Source organism: Borostomias antarcticus (assembly GCF_949987555.1).
Source record: "Borostomias antarcticus genome assembly, chromosome: 15".
Classification (NCBI taxonomy): Eukaryota; Metazoa; Chordata; class Actinopteri; order Stomiiformes; family Stomiidae; genus Borostomias; species Borostomias antarcticus.
The window spans coordinates 8,194,039-8,215,858 of NC_140248.1; the positions used below are offsets into that span (position 1 = coordinate 8,194,039).

The 21,820-nt window shown below is 44.2% G+C and overlaps 1 protein-coding gene across 1 annotated transcript; it reads right to left on the reverse strand.

Annotated features, from left to right (window-relative positions):
* ywhag1 (3-monooxygenase/tryptophan 5-monooxygenase activation protein, gamma polypeptide 1) lies at positions 1–6,449 on the reverse strand (the record flags this gene model as incomplete). Its single annotated transcript, XM_084449945.1, has 2 exons — positions 1–657; positions 6,363–6,449. The coding sequence occupies 2 exons, from the start codon at positions 6,447–6,449 to the stop codon at positions 1–3; spliced, it is 744 nt and encodes a 247-aa protein (XP_084306071.1).
* Between the last annotated feature and the right edge of the window lie 15,371 nt (positions 6,450–21,820).

Below are 21,820 nucleotides of genomic sequence, written 5' to 3' on the forward strand. Positions count from 1 at the left end.
TTAGTTGTTGCCCTCCCCTGCCTCGTCATCTTGCTGGTCGCTCGTCCACAGTGTCAAGTTGTCTCGTAGCAGCTGCATGATGAGAGTGGAGTCTTTGTAGGAGTCCTCGTTGAGGGTGTCCAGCTCGGCGATGGCGTCGTCGAAGGCGGTCTTGGCCAGGTGGCAGGCCTGCTCTGGGGCATTCTGGATCTCGTAGTAGAAGACGGAGTAGTTGAGGGCCAGACCCAGGCGGATGGGGTGGGTGGGCTGCATGTGCTCTTTGCTGATCTCGTGGGCCTCGCTGTACGCCTTCTCAGAGGACTCCACCACCGTGGCTCTCTTCTCCCCGGTGGCCACCTCGGCCAAGTAGCGGTAGTAGTCGCCCTTCATCTTCAGGTAGAACACCTTGCTCTCGTGTTGTGTCTCGTTGCAGTTCTTGATCAGGAAGTTGTCCAGGAGGTTGAGCACATCCTGGCACACGGCCTCCAGCTCCTTCTCGATCTTCTCTCGGTACGCCCGCACCATCTCCATCTTTTTCTCGTTGCCGTCTGCCGATGTCTTCTGCTCGATGCTGGAGATGACGCGCCAGGACGAGCGCCGCGCGCCCACAACGTTCTTATAGGCCACGGAGAGCAGGTTCCTCTCCTCATTGGACAGGGCTTCGTTCAACTCCGTCACCTGGGGGAGAGAGAAGGGAAGGTCAGGTTAAGGTTGTGCTAGTTTCATTTAACAGTTACATCTTTTCAGATTGCACTTGTTTATCCAGACATTACTGTATTTGACGCCATGTTTTGTCTGTAGCCCAAAATAATACCACTGAAACCATATGGAAGCACATTATCTTTAACGATTCACACCATCGTTAAACACGGACAGAGATGGTTCATTCCATGATCAGAGATCCCTATCATTGCAGCCTGCGGACAGAACCACGCCTGTAGCAAGCTGACATCATTCCCTGTGAGGTTGCTGCTCATTGGCTTTCTCCGGCTCTGAATGCTTGTTTTGTTTTGTTTTGTTTCCACAGGCCTGAGTCTGACTAGAGAATGTAATCCCTTTGTCCCCACTGCCACTATGCTGCGTGCAGCAAATACTTCCTTGCAGACCCCTCTGAATACCGAGCCGACAATGAGGCCTCCTTGATCTATACCTCAACCGATAAGCATTAAAAACGCATTGTGGCTTTACATACACAAAAATCTGAGATGCACAGAACTAAGCCGACTTGATTGCTTGCTTTAAGATGCTGTGCTCTTGGCTGAGTGGTGCTGGGGAAAAAAAGACTGCTTAGTGTTTGAAGATGAAGTCTTCGAAGTTCCGCACTTGACTACCAAACCTAAAAGCACACTAACCTTGCTTCAGAGGAATCTCACCAGTAGCCTACTGCTCATGTCAGCTATTGAAAAAGCCAATACAAACAAATTCACAAATTTAATTGAAATGGGTAATGACGTCATCACAATAGCTACCATGATAACAAATTGTAAGCCTCTTAATTAAATTTGTTTAATTTCACACGTCCTTGACTGATGGCGTGATGTGGTAATTCAGCCTGTCTTATGTTTACAAAACATGAGCTCTTCTCAGAGGCAAATGTGGAGATCCCACTCTACTTGTACCAGTCCTCTTGTGACTGTCTCACTGACATCTAAATCACCCCTGTTATCTTTCCATAGAAAATCTAATTTGCACAAGTGGGGAGGAGATGGCTCGCCATTCTTTATTCTGTAATCTTCCTCATCTCTCCCTCTCTACAGGCTATAGCGCCAGTCTGCGGCTCCATTTTCCACCCCTGTTTTATGCTGCATCATCTCTGTCTCCTAACCAGCCAAGTTGGGTTATGAATAGAATCAGGGCAGGATATTGATGAGTCACGCCCCAATCTAATAGACAAAACCGTTCGTATCAATCTTTTCAAACCTGATGACATCGCCTCCACTGCTCGTCTTTCCTGAAATCATATTGTATTGTTCAAGTAGCCTCTGTTCTACAGTGATTTCTGTCAAGCTGCTCTTCGTGTGGTGGAGGTGGTATGGAACCCTGATACTGTGATGGCAGCCCTGCTTGAGAATTGCCCAAAGATTGGCCTTGGACCATGAGGTTGTGCCTAATGATAGGAATTTGGGTCAGCATTTTGGACTTCTTGGTTCTATACCCATTCATGCATACTGGAGACCTACCTCCTATGATAAAGTAGTCCAATGCACAGATCTAACACCTTTACTGTCTTCATTATAATGCAATAGCCTGAATTCATTCCGTAACCTAGTAACAATGGCAAGACAGCATTTCCCCCTACCCTTACTGAAAGCTGAAGTCAACTCTCCCCTTTTGGAGACATAACTTGCTCATCACAGGGAGGGGCCAAAGGGCAAAGAGCAATACTGTATATATTATACAATCTACAGTTTCCATGGAAACTAAGAGCTCTACTTTGTTTTGTGTGCCAGACTCACAGTGTCTCCACGACTGGAGACATTGAGCTAACAGGCCTTCACTACAGTCCACTCACTCATGTTGAAAGCAGCTGCCCCTTCAGTTTAAGACCACTCCCTCCAGAGAACATTTTGCATGTCACACATAATGACATTTTCCCCTTTTGCTGTAACCCCTCTGTTGCAGTCAATTAATCTTCTCACAAAATGTAGGCTATGATGATTTCAAGCGGGACATCACAACAAAGCAAGCACAATAATATACTTTATACACTTCAGTTAACAACTAGTATTAACAATGAATAGCTGAACATCATAGGTGTCATGCGTTTCCATCATAAGGCATCATAAACGTAATGACTGCCATATAAATGACCTCTGTACTTTGATTGTCATGTTCACTGAAAAAGACAAGACTATTGAGCACAACATTCTCTTTTGGACGGATCAAAATTGACTAAATCATTTAACCAACTGGATCCTAAGAACTACTACCAGTATCAATTTAGCTGAAGATACTGTATTTATGAGACATCAAAGTGGAGGCAAACTAGGGCCATCTCTCACCTACAGTCTCTAGATTACCAGCGCCAGGCAAAGCCAGAGCACCAGAGAGGTCAGAAAAACAACCCCTAAACGAGCCCTCTGTAAAAACATGGATGCCTTTGTTTAAGCAGCCTGCGCGCTGGCCAGAAAGGCTTGACGGAAGCTGTGGTGCAGGACTCACAATAGAGCTCTCTGTCTGCCCATAAAGCTCATCAATCGCCCTCGCTCTCTCGTGACTCATCCCTACACAGGGCTGTCAACTTCCAAACAACCGTGCATGAAAACCCAACAAAAGCACAGGATATACAGTCGGTTGTCTCTGCCTGATTGGTCTCTACGTGGCCACTAGCATTCACTGTAGTAAAAGATTGAAAAACTAGCAAGGGGAGGTTAGGATTGGGGAAGTGAGGTCGGCCTGAGTGGTAAAGTATGGAGGCGGAAACTATGAATGACCTTTCTCTCATTTTGCTCCATTCTATAGCCATTCACGAACTACAGAACAACACCCACCAATGGTTGGTGTGACTCAAGAATGAAGATTCAGTCTTGGCCCTTAACTCTGCATCTCTCGCCCTCAATCACGGCACATTAATTTGCTTTCCCTTTTTCTTCTCTCTCTCCTCAGCTGATGTGACAACCTCCCTGCCCACCCAATCCCAGGCTGCAGAACTCAAAGGTGGCCTGCACCACCTGACGTCACAAGCGCAACGAGTGGGGATGGCTAGTTAAGGCAGAGAGAGAGAGAGAGAGGGCGTGTTACTGGTAGAGTGGGGATGGAGTGTGTGTGTGGAGGGGGGGGGGGGTTGCTTCAAGTAGCTTTTTGTTATATAACCATATATATATACTGCAGATTTCCATTGATTTTTTTTTCTCCATTGCAGCCCCTGCAGGCTTCTAAAAATAAAACATATACAAGGTTTATAACTCAAAAAGTATGAAAAAAACAGGAGGCCTAGCTACTGCAATGGTGTTTTTAGGCCAGGTCCAGATTTGTGCGGGATGAGAGACCCTCTGTTAAAGTGATGAGGCTAAATCATTCACATGACACAGCACAGAACCATGATTTTACACACACTAACTCACTAACTAGAGAAAGGCTTCTTGCCTTTCATATCCGGCCGTGTACCAAGTGGGGTGCACTGCAAGCCAAATATGAATGGCATGCTGGTACATACACGCTCTGAGTCACTTTCTAAGATGGTGAGAGAACACATGCTAGAGGCAACATGACATCATAGGAACTGAACGCATTATCCCCAGGGATGAATAGCATAGCTGTTTCACCTTGGGGCTCCACATGTGGACAGTTCCTGTGTCTGGATGGCATCAACCTCAAGTTCAAACCGTTACTGAGGGGTTGTGCAGCCTACATACAAACATAATGTATATATAACGATGGTTGTAACACTTGTTATTGATGTATTACAGTACTTAATCACTTCGAACTCCTACTTTGGTAGCGTAGTTAATCCCAATCCTCAATTCAGACTCATTTTATTCAAATCTCAGGTGAATCTGACAGAATGACACATCAAAATAATCCTGTTTTCGTGTCAGAGGAGGAGGTGGTAAAAATCACCATGATCACACTACTCATCACAAGGCTATGATTCTGACATAGTAGCAATGGAATAGGAGTTGAGTCAGTGAGTGACTAACATTTCACCATTACACAGGTTTCAAGGAAACGCTTCGGTCTGTGCCTCTGTCATCCCGCTGGTTTTTTGTTCAGCCGCCACTGGGCGGTTACCATGACTGCAGTGGCGAGGGATTCCCCTCAGCTAATGGGCGAGGCAGCAGACACACCCCGCTGCTGCAGCGCGCCCAGCCGTCCAAGCCCAGGGAGGCGGTGGCCCGCTCTGACTTGGCATAAATCAGAGAGGCGGAGCCAAGGCCCCCTGTGACATTACAACCGCCTGGGCCTGGAGAACGCTCGTTTGCATTGCATGTCACACACTCCATTTGACCATTATGACTGAATTCTGATGTCATGCTGTTTTAACATAGATGTATGTGCACTAATCCCAGGCTTGTTCCCAGCCCAGCCCCTATGTGGTTGTGCCTAGTATGACATACTCTCCTAAAAGCTGGCCTCAGTGACGAGTTTCTAGTGTAATATTGTATGAAGTGGAGCAGGATCTGAGTCAGACTGCATTATAGAATGTGGATGTAGGTATGCCCATAGGCCTCATCAATAGAGCAAGCATGACACATCTGGTTTCTACTGCATTGGGGGCACAGCTAAACTATATAAGGTATGCGTTCACCAATTCTGCTACCAACTAAAGGGCTGGGTTTGAAATGGTGCAATATGGATGCTGCACCTTGGCACACGCTGCAACAGCGCTTGTGAGAGATCCTGCTAGGCTTGCCGAAAGAGGTCGGGGGAACAAGGATGCCGCTGCTACTAGGTGTACGCGATAGAACTATACGAGCAGTCTGTAGCCTACATTCACTGCAATATGACAAGCGCAGAACGTTCTGGAAGAATTTCTGCTGCCGCCCACGTTTGCAAAATGAAACGTGCCTATTTTACAGGCAAGATATGTGGTCCAAATCGATTGAATCGACACGCAACCAACGTTGCAGGCTGCGTACATAAAGCACGGTGCGTAAAGTGGGTGGTTTTGAAGCCAATTCTGCGCTTGATTGTTTTTCTTACAGTCGACCACCAATAATAATAATAATAGGCCTGATAATAATAATTGGCCTAATAATAATTATAATTATAATAATAATAATAGGATAGCCACAACACGACCAATGCCCAATAATGGAGAGCCATAACAAGGGGGCTTGTCTAAACTGATATCAGAATCACAACTGCTGGGACATTTTACCAACGATGTCTCTCACATCATGGCAGCAGTAATAGTTACACTGGTGGTCCTCTGGTTAATCTATCCATAAGCGCTTGACGCGAACAATTCTACGTTCCCTGGCTGATCTTTTCTCTCTCTCTCTCTCTCTCTCTATCTCATCTTGATAATAAGTGTCCATATATTGTCTATTTCTTCAACCATGCTGTGTGGCCGATCAGAAACCTGGCAAAAGGAACCGCCCCAAGATCAAACAGTCCGCATTAGTGCGCCTCCAGCTGATTGTCGGGTTGGGGGGAGGGGGAAGGCAAACACGTTCTAGTTACTATTTGGCCTTATCAGTCAATATTTAAATAAACACATCATTCACATTCGTAAAATAGACCCAGATTTGAATAATATAGGCTTAAGTGTATATTTTATTGTAATTGGAAGTCGAATTGGATAAAGTAGCCTAGGTAAATAGATTTGAAAATGTAAATAATTTACATATTTTAGACACAATACAACAAACGTAAGATGGTTGAGGTTATTTATGACAACTTGATTCATACCATAAATATGATTCCAGAGCAGAACTTACCGATTTCATGGCAGCTGCCATATCATCATATCTCTCTGCCTGTTCAGCCAGCCTGGCTTTCTGCACCAGTTGCTCGCGATCAACCATTTTGGATGTCGTTGATACAGTGTTGTTCTAGAATTTTAGGCTAAATAGGAATATGTGACTTGCAATGCAGTGAAATGTTGTCTGGTCCTCCTGCTGCAGCTGCTCCCTGCTGTCTGCGCGTGCCGACGGGACAACCCCTCCCCCTCCATACACTTTCCCTAGATTGCGTCACCTACTAAAAAGGCGTGTCTTGTCTTCTGATAGTGACGCCACAATCCTAATTGGGAGGCAAGTCTGTGAAGGTGGCCACTGAAGGTGGTGTGGGAAATGTAGTGTATAGTCTATAGTGCTTTTTCGATCAGCCACATCCAAGGACTAGAGAACTCAGTGAACCCAAGGACCAGAGAACTCTTCTTCAGTGATCGCTATTCATGAATATTAATGGTGATAGGCCTATAGAATGCTTAATCGGAAACTGGAAAAGCTGTACCATGGGACCTTATTGGGGAAAAAATATGTCAGGTAGTGAACAGTGATGAACAAATAATTTCCTGATCCCGTTTGAATTGTGCCATGACCATACACATATGATGTTTGTCAATTTAAAACATAATTTTACAAGTCAAGAAAGTCACAGTTTTTTGCAAGACTGTAAAGTAGCCTAGTTATTCCAGAACGAGTTTAAAATTATTCAAAGAGGTGAACGTCATTATTATTCTGGACATATTGATTGCTGCAGCTATGCGAAAGGAGAGTTAGTCAGTTCTGTAAGAGCTGTCATGCGAGATTGGCTTTACAAGGTTTTGGTGCAGGGCCGGTGTCTCCTATAGGCAGAGTAGGCAAATGCCTAGGTCTTCCGGCCTGGCAAAACATTTTTTGTTTTAAACTAAAACTTTTTTTTTTTTTTAAGTGTTAGCATTCTCATTTTGATACAATATGTTCTCATTGGATACTGTACGGGTCAGTGATCATAAAACCCAGATTTCCTGGAGGACCACCTCCTCCAGCAACAGATTGATCTGATTGGCTGAGGTCCCAACCGAATGGAATTATTTTTCTCACGCCGTTCCCTACCGTTCATATTTTTTTCAGATTTAAGGTCCCATGGGGATTTTCTCTTTCTGATTCCGCTTAGATACTCTATTGTAGATAACAATAACAACAACAACAGAGCTAATACAAGTATTCTGCACCTGTCTGCCCCCCCCTCCACACCAAAAAAAGATTATCCCATGAATTAATAATTTGACAAGTTTAAACAGGTCCAAAATGAATGTAGTGTGATGTTTGAGGTTTGCTTCCCACCTCTAACAACCCTACTAACACAGTGGGTTGCAGCAACGTTGCACATAAGTTGTACTTAGGTAAGTTGCCAACGTTACCATCAGGCGATGTTGTGACAACGTCCATCTATGGTCGAAAATATCTTTACCCTCCTAAGTCTAATTAGACTTTACTGCAACGTTGCAGAAACATTGGCAACATGGGTCCCTGCAACGTCATTACATAACGTGTATTCCAGTCCTATTAGGCTAGCAATCGGGCTATCCCGTGACGTCACTGCTTGCTTGGTTCACAGTTGAAGTAGAAGGATTCTTTGCCAAACTGCTCCTGTCTTTTTTCTTCTTTTTTTTTTTACATTTTCGCTTATATCCTTCATATTGTACTGTACGTTGAGGTTAATAACTCATCTTAGAAATGTTATTGATTGTATATTTCCCTGTTTGTTATAAATTGAATGCTTATTCATTAATTTAAAAAAAAGTAGGCAGGATTCTCTATGACTGCGACCCATGGTGGAAATCATGTGTTTAAAGGTGCCATCTCCTCCGGAATGTAATCAATGAAATAAGAGATTTGACACATGAATGCTCAATACAGATAAAAACAGAACAACCAATCACACTTCTGACCAACTGAAATGATTGGAATGACCTGTCAAACTGCCTCAACCTGCACACAATTTGATGTTTCTTTTCTAATCTACTAACGGTTTATGCCCCCTTGCTGAAAACAGAGCTGGAGGGAGAGCACCTTTAAATGACACCCTCATGAGCAACTGGACTTTAGTTTTACATTTTCATAGTCACAGCTAATTATTTAATATAATTCGGATTGTGATTGAAAATCAACTATGATCAGCAGAATCAATAAAGTTTGTCTCCAAGTATTTGCCGTTTAAGGCATTCTACTAACTTTTCGGTGTCGACCAAGATATAATTTTTCAAAAGACGTGTCCATGAGAAATCCCATTCATTCTCTCTGCATTATGGAACGCTACCACTAGGGGGCGACGAGATTACTTTCCCTCCCTATAGATGGGTTCGCCGCCTACGTCACAGCAGAGTGCGCACACAGCCTCTAGGCAAAAAGGCAAACGAACTCGCTAGCCACAGTAGCCAGGAGCTCTGTTTCATGTAGCTAATTATGCCTCAAAACTGCTGTGCTGTGAACTGTACAAACAGAAAAGGACAAGATGATGGCCTCAGATTCTTCAGCATCCCCTCGAGATGTCACCCTTTTCAAAGGAACCGCCGAAAGCTGTGGTTTAAAGCCATACAGAGAGCAGATTGGGGACCAACAAACACTTTTTTGTGTGGTGCGCACTTCATCTCTGGTAAGTTATCTAGCTAACGTCACCTCTGGGTTTTTTTTCTCATCAAATTACATTGATTTGACTGTTGGTTTAGCTATTTATTTGTTTACTTACCGGTAATATACGATTTAAGTAAACAGAAGTAACTCATAACCTGCACGCTAAACTAAGTTCAGGAATTGGAAGCCTAATGATAGCTAGCTAACGTTAGCTAATGCTAGCTAGCACGCTACCAAGTGTTAGCTAGCTAAGTCAAGGCCCGAACTTGGGTAACGTTTAGACAATATTGCAAATACTCCGACAAACTATTGCAAACCTTTTTTCTGTTACTGCTGGTTTTGTGTTCGCCGCGAACATTTGCAGAAACATAAGCGAACGGTCTGAGCTGGTAGTTTGTGTAAGTTAACGTTACTCTAAAATGGCCGCTCTACTGAGGGAAATGTGAATTGTTTGTTTGACTCTGCTGAATTTGAGACTCACATTGGGAGCTCGCTCGTGTCAGGCTTTCTAAGGCCATCACGAATCTTAGGCTAATATTACATAGGCAACAGTGAAGACGAAGCCAAGATAATGCTTTATATATTTTCCATTTGTCTGGAAAGTGGGAGACTGAGAACGATGCCACCCACGAGGTAAGCGGGGTACCATGGACAATAACGTTAGCTCGAAACAAAGATGGAGGCAGCTTTGTTTGCCACATTAGTAGTATCGGTGTGTATTGTTGGAGTTCACGAGTCAAAAACAGCCGTTCCTGTTAAAACTGCGAGTAGTAACGCGTGATTCACGGGCCTTATACATTTAATCTGTGCACTGCAGTGGCTTATGCCTAAACTAGCTTCATGTTTCCCACACTGATGATTGACCGCATCTGTCCTCGGCAGATGCCGGCAGAGAATTAAAAAAAAAAAGAATAGAATAGTGGCGTGTCACTAATTACTTATCGGCTGTAATGACTTGTTGAATTGTTCAGTTTTAGTCGCTTCTTCCCGTCTGCCCACTTTCCCATAGGGTCCTTATGTGTTTATAACCTTAATCTTTTTTGTTTATTGGGCAGACTGTATTGCAGCGTGGAGTTTCTGGGGGAGGACACTGTCGGTTGTCCCAGTATCCTGGCTCTCCAAAAAGGAGGGGGTAAGAACATGTTTGTGTGAACAATGTTTCTGATTGGTGTGCTACTTTTCAATTGTACAGGGAAGCGGGTACTAACATGGTTTCACTCACAGTTGCAGATGTGTTCCTGGCCAATGAACAAAGTCAGCCAACGGATAAAGAGCTGTGTGGAACCTAACCCTGGCTGGGCGCTCCACAGAGTCCGGGTTTTCCCAAAGTCCACAACTGGTACTGTTTGCATTTTAAGCTGTTAAAAAATACTGATGGGGAGTCAGACCCAGAGGGGGTCATTCATTACGAAGGTGCCAGGCTCAAGGCTTAAGGCTAACTCATGAGACAGTTATTAGTAAGGGTCTAGAACCTCAATTCTGTAACCATTCTCTAGATGTTTTGATGATTGATTTGACTTCTATGGACCTTTATAAAATAAAATAAAAATACTCCCCAGCCCCCTCCCATTTTTTACTGCGGTCACGCCAGCCTTCAATTCGGAAATACAAGTCATGTGGGCCACAGCCAATTCCCCTTTGCGCAAACATTAGCTTCATCACGGTACATTGTTTTTTTTTGCGTGGCTGTAAACCAACGCACCCATGGGTGCCGTTGGCTGTAAGCCAGAGCAGCTAGAAGAGCCATGTCCCATTGTCCGGTGTCTTGGCATTGTTGACCTGCAGTTCTGTGCTGCTACCACAAAAGGCAGTGGTCCCAGAACATCAAAACAAAAGACGGGGTTAAAAACTCAAAATTAACTCGTGGGTTAAAAACTCGCGTTGTGGACAGTTTTTTGTCACTGGATGTTATCGAAGCTATGTAAAAATGCGGTTACCTGTTGGTTGTTTGTCAGTTATTGAATTTATGTGCAGTGATAAGTAAACAATTAAGTGTGCCCATTCTGGCAACAAAAGAATGAACTACGAATGCCACCAGGTCCAGATCAATCAAATACATCTATTGACCGGTGTCATTATAGCGATGCGTGCGCAATGTCGAAACAGGATGATGCCGTTTCACAGAAAAGAGTCTATTATAGACAGTGCGCATTTTGGCAACAAAAGAATGAACTACGGATGCCACCAAGTCCATCAGTCAAATTGATTCTACTGACCTAGTGGTGCTATGTCAGTTATTGGATTTATGTGGTATAGAGCCATTGCCCATAAATAAACAAGCATGGGTCATATTTGTTTAGAGTTCAAAACTTGTGGTATGGACATTTTTTTGTCCCTGGATGTTATAGAAGCTATGTAAAAATGCGGTTACCTGGTGGTTCTATGTCAGTTATTGAAATTATGTGGTAGAGCCACCGCCCATAAGCGTGGGTCATATTTGTTCATTATAGACCCTTTTACAACCTTCGTCAGCACAAGTATGCGCGCGCATTCCTGAAACAGAAGCAGGGGGAGACGGACGAATTCAGAGCGAGACGTATTTTAGTGCAAAGACTAGTATTTTGTATACCATCTAGATGTCTGGCTGTTGCGTCTATGGGTGTACAAATCGGCGCTCTAGTGGCAAACTTTATTAATTTCAAGAGGAAACCGACTTTTTCAGAACTGGAGTCGCCTGTGGCTTGCTTACGGACTGGACTGAGGACATAATGAGAAATGCCCGCGTTTGCGGTGCCCATTTTATATCAGGCAAGTTATTTTCTCGTTCTGAATTAAATGGTTGCCAGGCAACACAGGCTATCTCGCCTATTTGGGTTGGCCTTGTTCACATAAGCCATAAAGCATAATTCGGGTGGTTCACGTTTATTTGAATATTTCCAGCTATGGTGCAGTTATTAAAACAGTTCTCCAGAGCACTCGTTTTTGCTGGTAGGGGTGTGGAAGTGTTGGGAGTCGGACTGATGAGTGCGTTTTTGTGATACGAAAAAGGCGAGGTTGCTGCGAGTGGTTGCTACCAAAGCATAGCCTACCGCTTGATTTTATCAATGGCCTCGTCAATGCGATTGATGGCGCATTAATACTAATTGTTATGCGGTCGCAGCCGTGGGTTACAGAGTATTTTACCACGGCTGCTAGCCAATCAGAATCAAGTATCCAAAGTCTCCGTTGTAGAATGCTTAATTAAGGCACGACGGGGAGGCGAAGAACCACCCGACGCGCAGCAGAGGGTGGTTGCCTCCGCGAAGTTCCTTAAAACAGTTTAACGCACACCTACTCGTTGATTATCCCACTTATACCATGGCCTCACATGCCAAAGACAAAACGACGCTGAAGTTAGAACCCGTTTCTCAGAACCCGTTTGGAATTATCCGGTCAAAAACGGAAAAAACGGTTCAAATCGGGATTGAATCAAGATTAAAAGAACTACCCAAAATGTCACGGATTCTATACAACACAGTGGTAGTAGACCCCCTCCCGGTCTGACTCGTGGAGTTTCACGAGATTCTGATGTGGCATTTCAAAATAAAAGCCTTCTAAAGTCTCAAACTGCTTAAATCAGGTTTAAAAGAAAACTACCCAAGATGCCATGGGTTCTATGCTACACAGTGGTAGTAGACCCCCTCTTGGTCTGACCTGTGGAGTTTCACGAGATTCTGATGTGGCATTTCAAAATAAAAGCCTTCTAAAGTCTCAAACTGCTTAAATCAGGATTAAAAGAAAACTACCCAAGATGCCACGGATGCTACACAGTGGTAGTAGACCCCCTCTGGGTCTGACCCGTGGAGTTTCATGAGATTCTGATGTGGCATTTCAAAATAAAAGCCTTCTCAAGTATCAAAACTGCTTAAATCAGGATTAAATCGGATTAAAAGAACTACCCAAGATGCCACGGGTTCTATGCTACAGAGTGGTAGTAGACCCCCTCTGGGTCTGACCTGTGGAGTTTCACGAGATTCTGATGTGGCATTTCAAAATAAAAGCCTTCTAAATTCTCAAACTGCTTAAATCAGGATTAAATCAGGATTAAAAGACAACTACCCAAGATGCCACGGGTTCTATGCTACACAGTGGTAGTAGACCCCCTCTGGGTCTGACTCGTGGAGTTTCACAAGATTCTGATGGTCTATGGTCATCTTAGGGATGTGACTAGAGTAGGCTCGCCATCCACCAATGAAACTACTTCCCCTACAGACTCTTGTCTTTGTTGTTTTCAAACAGGGCCATTTCTCAGAAGACAGGAGCTAAAGAAGGGGAGGGTGGCAGCTGTCCTTCTCCTTCAGCAGAGAGCCAGAACGAGGCAATGGGTCCTTCCTCTAAACCAGGCACGGAAGCAGCAGGGGGACTACTGCAACCTTGTGCAGGAACTGGCACGCGACAGCAGCCGGTTCCATAATTATTTTAGAATGAGCGCCGCCCAATTGGAAGAAGTGCTGTCCTATGTGGGAGTAGATCTTACCAAACAGAGGACCACATACAGAGAGCCAATAGAAGCTAAACAAAGATTGGTTATTGCAATAAGGTAAATGAGACAGACAAGCTTTAGATAATAAGTATATTTTTATTTATTTATCTGGGCATAAATTAATCAATAATGTTTGTGAACAATGGATGCATTAAGAAACATACATTGAATACATAAGAAAACAATATATTTTTTAAACTAATAATTTAAAGGCTAATTATTAAGGGTTAAGTATTGTTATTGTAGAAAGGGTAAGGGTTGTGGTGGGGTGGGATGGAGTGGTATGATTGGGTGGGAGGGTGAAAATGTGATTGGCTGCTGTCCCAATTTAAAATAGTGCTCAATAATGTTAGTTTCAGCTGACCCTTGTTTGTTTTAACCTCCCTAAACTCTGGCAGCAAACTTAGAAGAAAAATATCATCGGGGTCATCAGGTTTTTCGGGTGTTCTAATTATTTCAAGGAGTTCCTCAGTCGATGGCTGTGACGAGTTTTGTCGCTTCCTTTTTGAGGTGTATGAGTGCGCCCTCTCTCTCTCATTTCTCTGCGGTATCTGTCTCTCATGTAAAGGAAAATAAGTGTTGCACTCTCCAGGCTCCATATGTAAAGGAAAAAAAGCTCTCCTGTAAGGGAAAAAGGGCTCCAGGCTCCATATGCAAAAATGGGTTTATTTAGAACAACGTTTTGTCATTCTCAATAAACCCATTTTTGCATAAGGAGCCTGAGTGTGTGACACATTTTTCCTTTAGTTAACAGTTCTAGTCATCAGCAGCTCCACAAGAAAGAACCATTGGTGTGCGTTACCACCCTTTTTCATAGTCTCTGTCTCTCCTTCCTACCATTTTCCCTCACCTCTCTCGCCCTGTCAGCTCTCTCCCCACTTTGACTTCCCACTACTTCATCTTCCACGACCACATCTACTTCCTCCTCCTCCACCTCTGTCCTCACATTATTGCCCTGGTCAAGGCTGCTTAGTGAACTGAAAATAGACAAACACTCATGTCAAAGTGGAAGACTATATTACACTATTTGCACATTATTTTGTATGTTATGTTCTATTAATTTCTTCTCCTACTGCTGGTTTCTGGCGCCAACTAGTGGACATGTAAGTATAGACACATTTTTCTGAAATGGACCATACACTACTATGATCCTACCATCTCTCCTTGAGATGTGGTATAAGAAACCACATTGCTCTTAGATGTTTCCACTCTCTTTTGTTGTCTGCTGCTGACCCACTTGGTGACTGAATCTTCCGAACACGGTTTAATTGCTAGTTTTGCGTCCGATGATGTCCCATTAATATCTCAGCCAAACACAACTATGCTTGAACTTTTCCACTTGCCAGCTTGTGCTTCTCATTATTATATTTGGGGGAGTTGCTTGTGCGCTGGATGGATTCTTTATTGGGAATTAGCCGTTGGATTGTATTCAGACATAACGTAAGCTACTGTTAAGGATCACAGCCGACTGATGTACTTTCCCTTCCCGCGACGGAGGGTTATCATATTATTATTCAGCAGCACAGCAAAGACCATGTAACTAAACCTAGGTATCTCTTTTTTTTGCAGATACATGGCGTCAGGTGACAATGCACTCCATGTCCTATGACTACAGAGTGGGGGTGCAAACTGTCTCTGACTACATCCTGAAGACAACAAAGGCCATCGAGAAACATATGATGCGCCGCTTCCTCCCTACACCAACTGAGGAAACCTGGGCTAAAGTGGCCAGGGTCTTTTGGGAAAAGTGGCAGTTCCCAAACTGCATTGGCGCCCTCGACAGCAAGCATATTTCCATCACTGCTCCACCGAGGAGCGGAACCCTGTTTTTTAATTACAAAGGAAATTTTTCGATAGTTCTCCTGGCTCTGGTCGACGCCAATTACAAATTTAGTGTGACCCAGATTGGAGATTTTGGCCGAAGCAGTGACGGTGGGGTGTTTCAGAACTCTGCCCTGCGCAGGGGGCTGGAGAACAACACCCTCCATGTTCCACCACCAACACCCCTGCCAGACGCTGAGCTCCTTGGGGAGGTACCACATGTGATCGTGGCAGATGCAGCTTTCCCTTTAAAGCCTTTTCTCTTGAAGCCCTTCGGTGGAAGGAACCTCTCCCAGGAGAGAGCTAACTTTAATTACCGGCTGTCGAGGGCCCGGATGTCTGTGGAGAAGGCGTTTGGGATGCTGGTGGCAAGATGGCGGATTCTCCTCAGGCCAGTCCACATGGCGGTGGAGAAAGTTGACACCCTCGTGGCAGCAGCATGCATCCTGCACAACTTTCTTACCAGGCCAGGTGAGGACAACTGGAGGCTCCCATCGAACAGTGAGACCCTCCAGTCTATGGACACCCATGTCAACCACGGTGGTCAGGAGGCCTTCGCAGTGAGGGACACGTTTGTCCGATTTTTTTTCAGCAGAAGAGTGAGCTCCGCTCCACCAGCTCCTCCCCCCCACACATGCACTTGTTTTTTTTCTTCTTTTTGATTCTTAATACTACCACTCTTTAATTATCTGTATAATAAAACCTTCTGTATATAACCAAAAACATGTCTATGAATGTTGTTGAATGGTAACGGGCAGTGCAGTAGTGGCTCCTGCCAAATCCCCCAGGGAAGGCAATTGTTGCGATGATAGAGGCCTACTGTATTATGTGACCTATATTTTGAAGACCTGCGACGCTAATCAAAAGTTTAATGTTTAATGGACCCGTATGAGGCCATAGCTCTTACGGTGGGACTTTGCTTGTTTACAGAAGGTACTTTACATGGACTTTACAAGTTTGAGGAATGTAATACCACGGAAACGGGAAATAAAACAGTGATTTTACCAGCAGTAAGTTGCCAGCCACTTTCATATACGGGGATCCGTTACAATAGTGATCCCTGCTAACCTACACCATGGACAATTACAGTTTTTTTTGTTCTTAAGATATTTGTATTACTTTATTTGTATTAAAGTCGCACTGAAACCGACATTTGAGATCATCTAACTTCCGTAGTTTGACGTATTTCCGACACAAACAAGCTATGAGGGTGGGACATATGTTTAGAGGAATTTGATTGAAACATTGACAAGTGGACGGGTTTTAAGAACTTAAGACAGATTCGATAGAAGGATAGCGTTGATTGACGGATGGATGTCGTGAGATTATTGGCCTAAAACCTAAGGTACCTGTTGTCGTCATTGCATGTGACCTACCATTTTCCAGGAAGTAAGAAATTATATACTTTGATATAAGATTACAACAAAAGTAGAATTTTGTCATTTTTTTGGCATACATCGTTGAATAGGTGAACACTATGACCAATTATGTGAACCAAAATGGGACCATGCTTTTTCATTTCAGTGCGACTTTAATGTTTGTTTTTTCCAATGTTTTTTTTATATAGTGTTTTTACAAGCAAATAAATACTTACTGCCCAGATAAATAGCTGATGATCTTTGGCAGCGGCCTAAGACTTGCACAGTACTGTGCTATATATCAATCACTGGACTAAAGAAAATACTTGAATTTGAGTGTGTATCACTGTCACAGTGTAGATGTCACAGAAGTATGTTGTTAATCAAGGTGGTCATGTCATTCAGATATGTTATAGTATCTGATCATGAAAGTCTTCTGAATGCCTATAGCAGAGAATGTATCGGGGAAATGAACCAACACGGCCGTTCCTGGTCGCACAGCTGCCTCATCATGTCAGCCACCCTGAGCAACTGTTTGGGGATGAGGGATTGTTTTGGCTCTGAATAACACCTCATCAATAGGCTGCTGGAGTTTCTGGTAATCCAACAGTATGTTCCAAGAAAGAGAGAGAGACCTCAACACCTGGCACTATCAAAGCTTGAAACCACCACTTGTTTTTGTTCTTGATTAGAACATTTTCATATATGAATCACGTTTTTTGCTTCCAAATGTCTCATTGCAACTAATACTGCTCTACTATACTTCAGATACCTATAGTGGCATTTCCACAGAATACTATTCAAATCCAGTAACAGGCACAGTTGACCTGGAAAATGGTTTAATCAGTTTCACAACTGCAAGTTAACATGATTGAAGGTTTTGCAAACTTTCACTCATTTTATTTTTATGCATCCTTTATTCAGATACTGTAGGGTTAGTCTATGTCAAAAGAGGGCTGTCGAGAGACATCTACAGTATCAGAAGGATTATGGTAAATTCAGATGTACCAGATGCATTGTGACGTTGCATTGGAGTGACACATTTTATTCCCAGTTAAATAACACACTGCACCAAAAAATAGTTTCACTCAACACTGAAGTCAATTGACACTCAACTCCCCTACTGTTTCCCCTCTCATTTCCATCAATGGGTGAGGGAGGAACATCTCTGACCCACTGGACTGTATATCTATTGTTTACATAAGATTTGCATCATGTGGTACACCAGATTGTATTGCAGTGAGGGTAAGCCTACAGTAGACTGCACATTACTGTAGTTGTTTCAGATAATCATCCGGCTTCCAATAAGTTGTCAGGCTCTTTTGGACTCTGGACTCTTGAACTTGAGAATTGCTGTGTCATGGGTGGGGAGTCATGGACTGAAGTCATTGTTAACTTTTAGTGAGGCATATAACCATAACAATTTAGCATTTTGTGATAAAAGCATGACACTTTGCACTTTGGCTATACACTTAAAGCCAAAAGCATTCCAAAAAATGATATTGAGCCATCATGAATTTTCAATATTGAATATTTTCAAATATATCTTTTTTTTTTTTACTAGTTTACCAGTTTCTCAGTCATCTTGGAACGGACCATTTAGCGTTTAACACCCTAAAGGGAGACATGCTCCATACTGTACATGTCTGTGAGCAATTTCAGTCCATTCTGACTTATGGTTTATACAAGAAACATTTTTGGGTTTTTCCAAATTTTCAATCTGCAGAAAAATCCATCATGGCGGAGACTGTGGGGTTGAGGCATATTTGTTCCCCATGAGGAAAGACACAAGCACACCTGGTTTCATCCATCCATCCATCCATCAGTCCATCTTCATCCGCTTATCTGGGGTTGGGTTGCGGAGGCAGCAGGGGGCCCCAGACATCCCTTTCCCTAGCAGCATCAACCAGCTCTTCCAGGGGAATCTTTAGCCGCTCACAGGCCAGTGCGGAGATGTAGTCCCGCCACCTAGTCCTGGGTCTACCCCATGGCCTCCTCCCAGGCGGAGACACCTGGAACACCTCCCTAGGGAGGCGCCCAGGAGGCATCCTCACTAGATGCCCGAACCACCTCAACTGGCTCCTTTCAACGCAAAGGAGCAGCGGCTCTACTCTGAGTCTCTCCTGGATGACTGAACTTCTCACCCGATCTCTCAGGGAGACCCCAGCCACCCTCCGGAGAAGACTCATTTCGGTCACTTGTATCCGTGATCTCGTTCTTTCGGTCATGACCCATCCTTCATGACCATAGGTGAGGGTGGGGACAAAGATAGACCGGTAGATCGAGAGCTTTGCCCTTTGGCTCAGCTCTCTTTTCGTCGCAACAGTGCGGCAAAGCGACTGCAGAACTGCACCAGCTGCTCCGATTCTCCGGCCAAACTCCCTCTCCTTGAACTCCTTCACTTGGGGTAAGGACTCATTTCCTACTCGGAGCGGACAGACCACCGGTTTCCTGCTGAGAACCATGGCCTCAGACTTAGAAGTGCTGATTCTCATCGCAGCCGCTTCAGAGTCAGTTGCGAACCTATCCAGACAGTGCTGGAGGTCGCAGGCAGATGATGCCATCAGGACCAAATCATCTGCAAATAGCAGCGACACAATCCCCAGCTCACCGAACTGCAAACCCACCTCTGCACGACTACACCTCGATATCCTGTCCATGAAAATCACAAACAGTATTGGTGACAAAACGCAGCCCTGGCGGAAGCCAACCCCCATCGGAAAGGAAGACGGCTTACTGCCGAGGACACGGACACAGCTCTCACTCTGGGTGTACAGGGCTTGGATGGCCCTAAGTAGGGATCCCCTCACCCCATACTCCTGCATAACCCTCCAGCATAACCCTCCACAAGACCTCTCGAGGGACCCGGTCGTAAGCCTTCTCCAAGTCCACAAAACACATGTAGACAGGTTGGGCAAACTTCCAAGCCCCCTCCAAGATCCTTGCAAGAGTGAAGAGCTGGTCGGTTGTTCCACGACCAGGACGAAATCCACATTGTTCCTCTTCGATCTGAGGTTCGACTATCGGCCGGACCCTCCTTTCCAGAACCTTGGAGTACACTTTCCCTGGGAGGCTGAGTAATGTGATGCCTCTATAATTGGCACACACCCTCTGGTCCCCTTTTTTGAATATTGGGACCACCGCCCCAGTCTGCCGCTCCTTTGGCACTGACCCGGACTTCCACGCAATGTTAAAGAGGCGTGTCAACCAAGACAGCCCCTCAACACCCAGCGCCTTCAGCATTTCTGGACGGATCTCATCAGTACCTGGGGCTTTGCCACTGTGGAGTTGTTTGACTACCTCAGTGACCTCCTCCAGGGAAATTGACAATGACCTCCCATCATCTTCCGGCTCTGCCTCGATCGTAGAGGGTGGATTAGTCGGGTTCAGGAGTTCCTCAAAGTGCTCCTTCCAACGCTCAACAACCTCCTCAGTTGAGGTCAGCAGTGTCCCTTCCTTGCTGTATACAGCTTGGATGGTCCCCCGCTTTCCCTTCCTGAGGTGTCTGATAGTCTTGCAGAAACACTTTGGTGCCGACTGAAAGTCCTTCTCCATGGTTTCTCCCAACTCCTCCCACACCCGCTGCTTTGCCTTGGTCACGGCCGAAGCCGCAGCCCTCCGGGCCAGTCGATACCCTGCAACTGCTTCTGGAGTCCCCCGGGCTAACATATCCGCTTTCATTCATTTGTCATAATTTTGAGTTATTTGACCAAGTCCAGGAAAAGTGAAAATCCAGGGGAAACAATAGGGTTCCTACGATAAATGGCTGCTCTGGGCGACATACTGAAAATTCATGATAGCACAATATCCCAATTTCTTAATATACTTTTGGCTATATATTCCATCACAAAATGCACAATGTTGTGGATTTTTTAGCTAAGCTGCTTCACTACTTGATTTATTTAATGTGTGTTCCCTCCCTCTCAACCACATTCATGGCAATAAGATATTAACATTTTCTAATCATCATTTTATATTCAGCACAATGGGATTTCATAGAAGACTTGATTTTAATAATTGTAGTGATGGATTGTGTAATGTGCTGACATATTGTAGTAATTTCCCATACATTGCATATATTGTACTGTACAGGTACTTTCACAACAGCAGACAGGTAGTTTAATGTTTACTTACATATACAAATACACACATACATTCCCATAGACACGCGCGCGCGCACACACACACTTCTTCACTCACACACCAAGACTAAATGAAATATACACCCTGTAGATGACCATACTGTAAGTAGGACATGTCTAATGCAACACAATAAGAGGCACACAGACAATTGAATACATTACTGATTCCATAGCAAGGCAGTAAAGCTTAGATCATTTGCCCTACTATTGAAATAGAATTGTGTGAGAGATACAGCAATGATTTGATCTACAGTACAACCAGACATCATGTGCACTACACATATAAAACGTAGATGCAAGTCTGTGGTATATCTGAGAGACACCAGACCGGCTAAAATAATTATTCACAGATGCAAGGTGTTTCATTTGTTCATTGCATCACAAACTACAACTGAGGGTTTGGAGGTCACTATACGATCCACACACCCAGTTCTCTCCAGAAATAAATTAGAGAGCAGGTTGAAACGGGAAGCGCATGCTTGTAGCAACAAGTGTCATGGAGGTGGACAAATGCAAACAAGAGGAATGCATGAGCACCACAGCTCTCCCACCATCACCTTCAGACTGGGCCACTGTTGTGTTTCTGTTTTTTTGCTTGGCTTACCCTCCTATGGCTGTTTGTGCTACTGAGCAGAGGGTAGTGGGAGGAAGCCTTTCGTCTCCACACTGAATTATAAATGGGCTTGCTCTAGCCTTTTTTACTAAACCAGCAAAGAATTCTATGACTGTCATAGGTAGTAAATAGGTGGCTGGCATGTATTATGAATATTTCAGCATCTTGACAAAAAAGAGAGACAGAGTTGGTTAAAAACTTTGGTTTCCACTGTTTATCAAATAAACAAATGTGTGCAATGTATTTATATGTATTTATATATTTATAAAGTGCTTAATAGGAATAGATAGTTTCTGTATGTTGTTGCTGATGTTATTGTATGCTGTTCATAGTTGGAATCTTCCTTCGGCACTGGGTGAGCTGTTATTTACATAAGCTATACAAGTCCTGGGTGATGCCCCGCCCCTGCCTGAGGCATTGGCGTTGGGAGTATGGAGGAA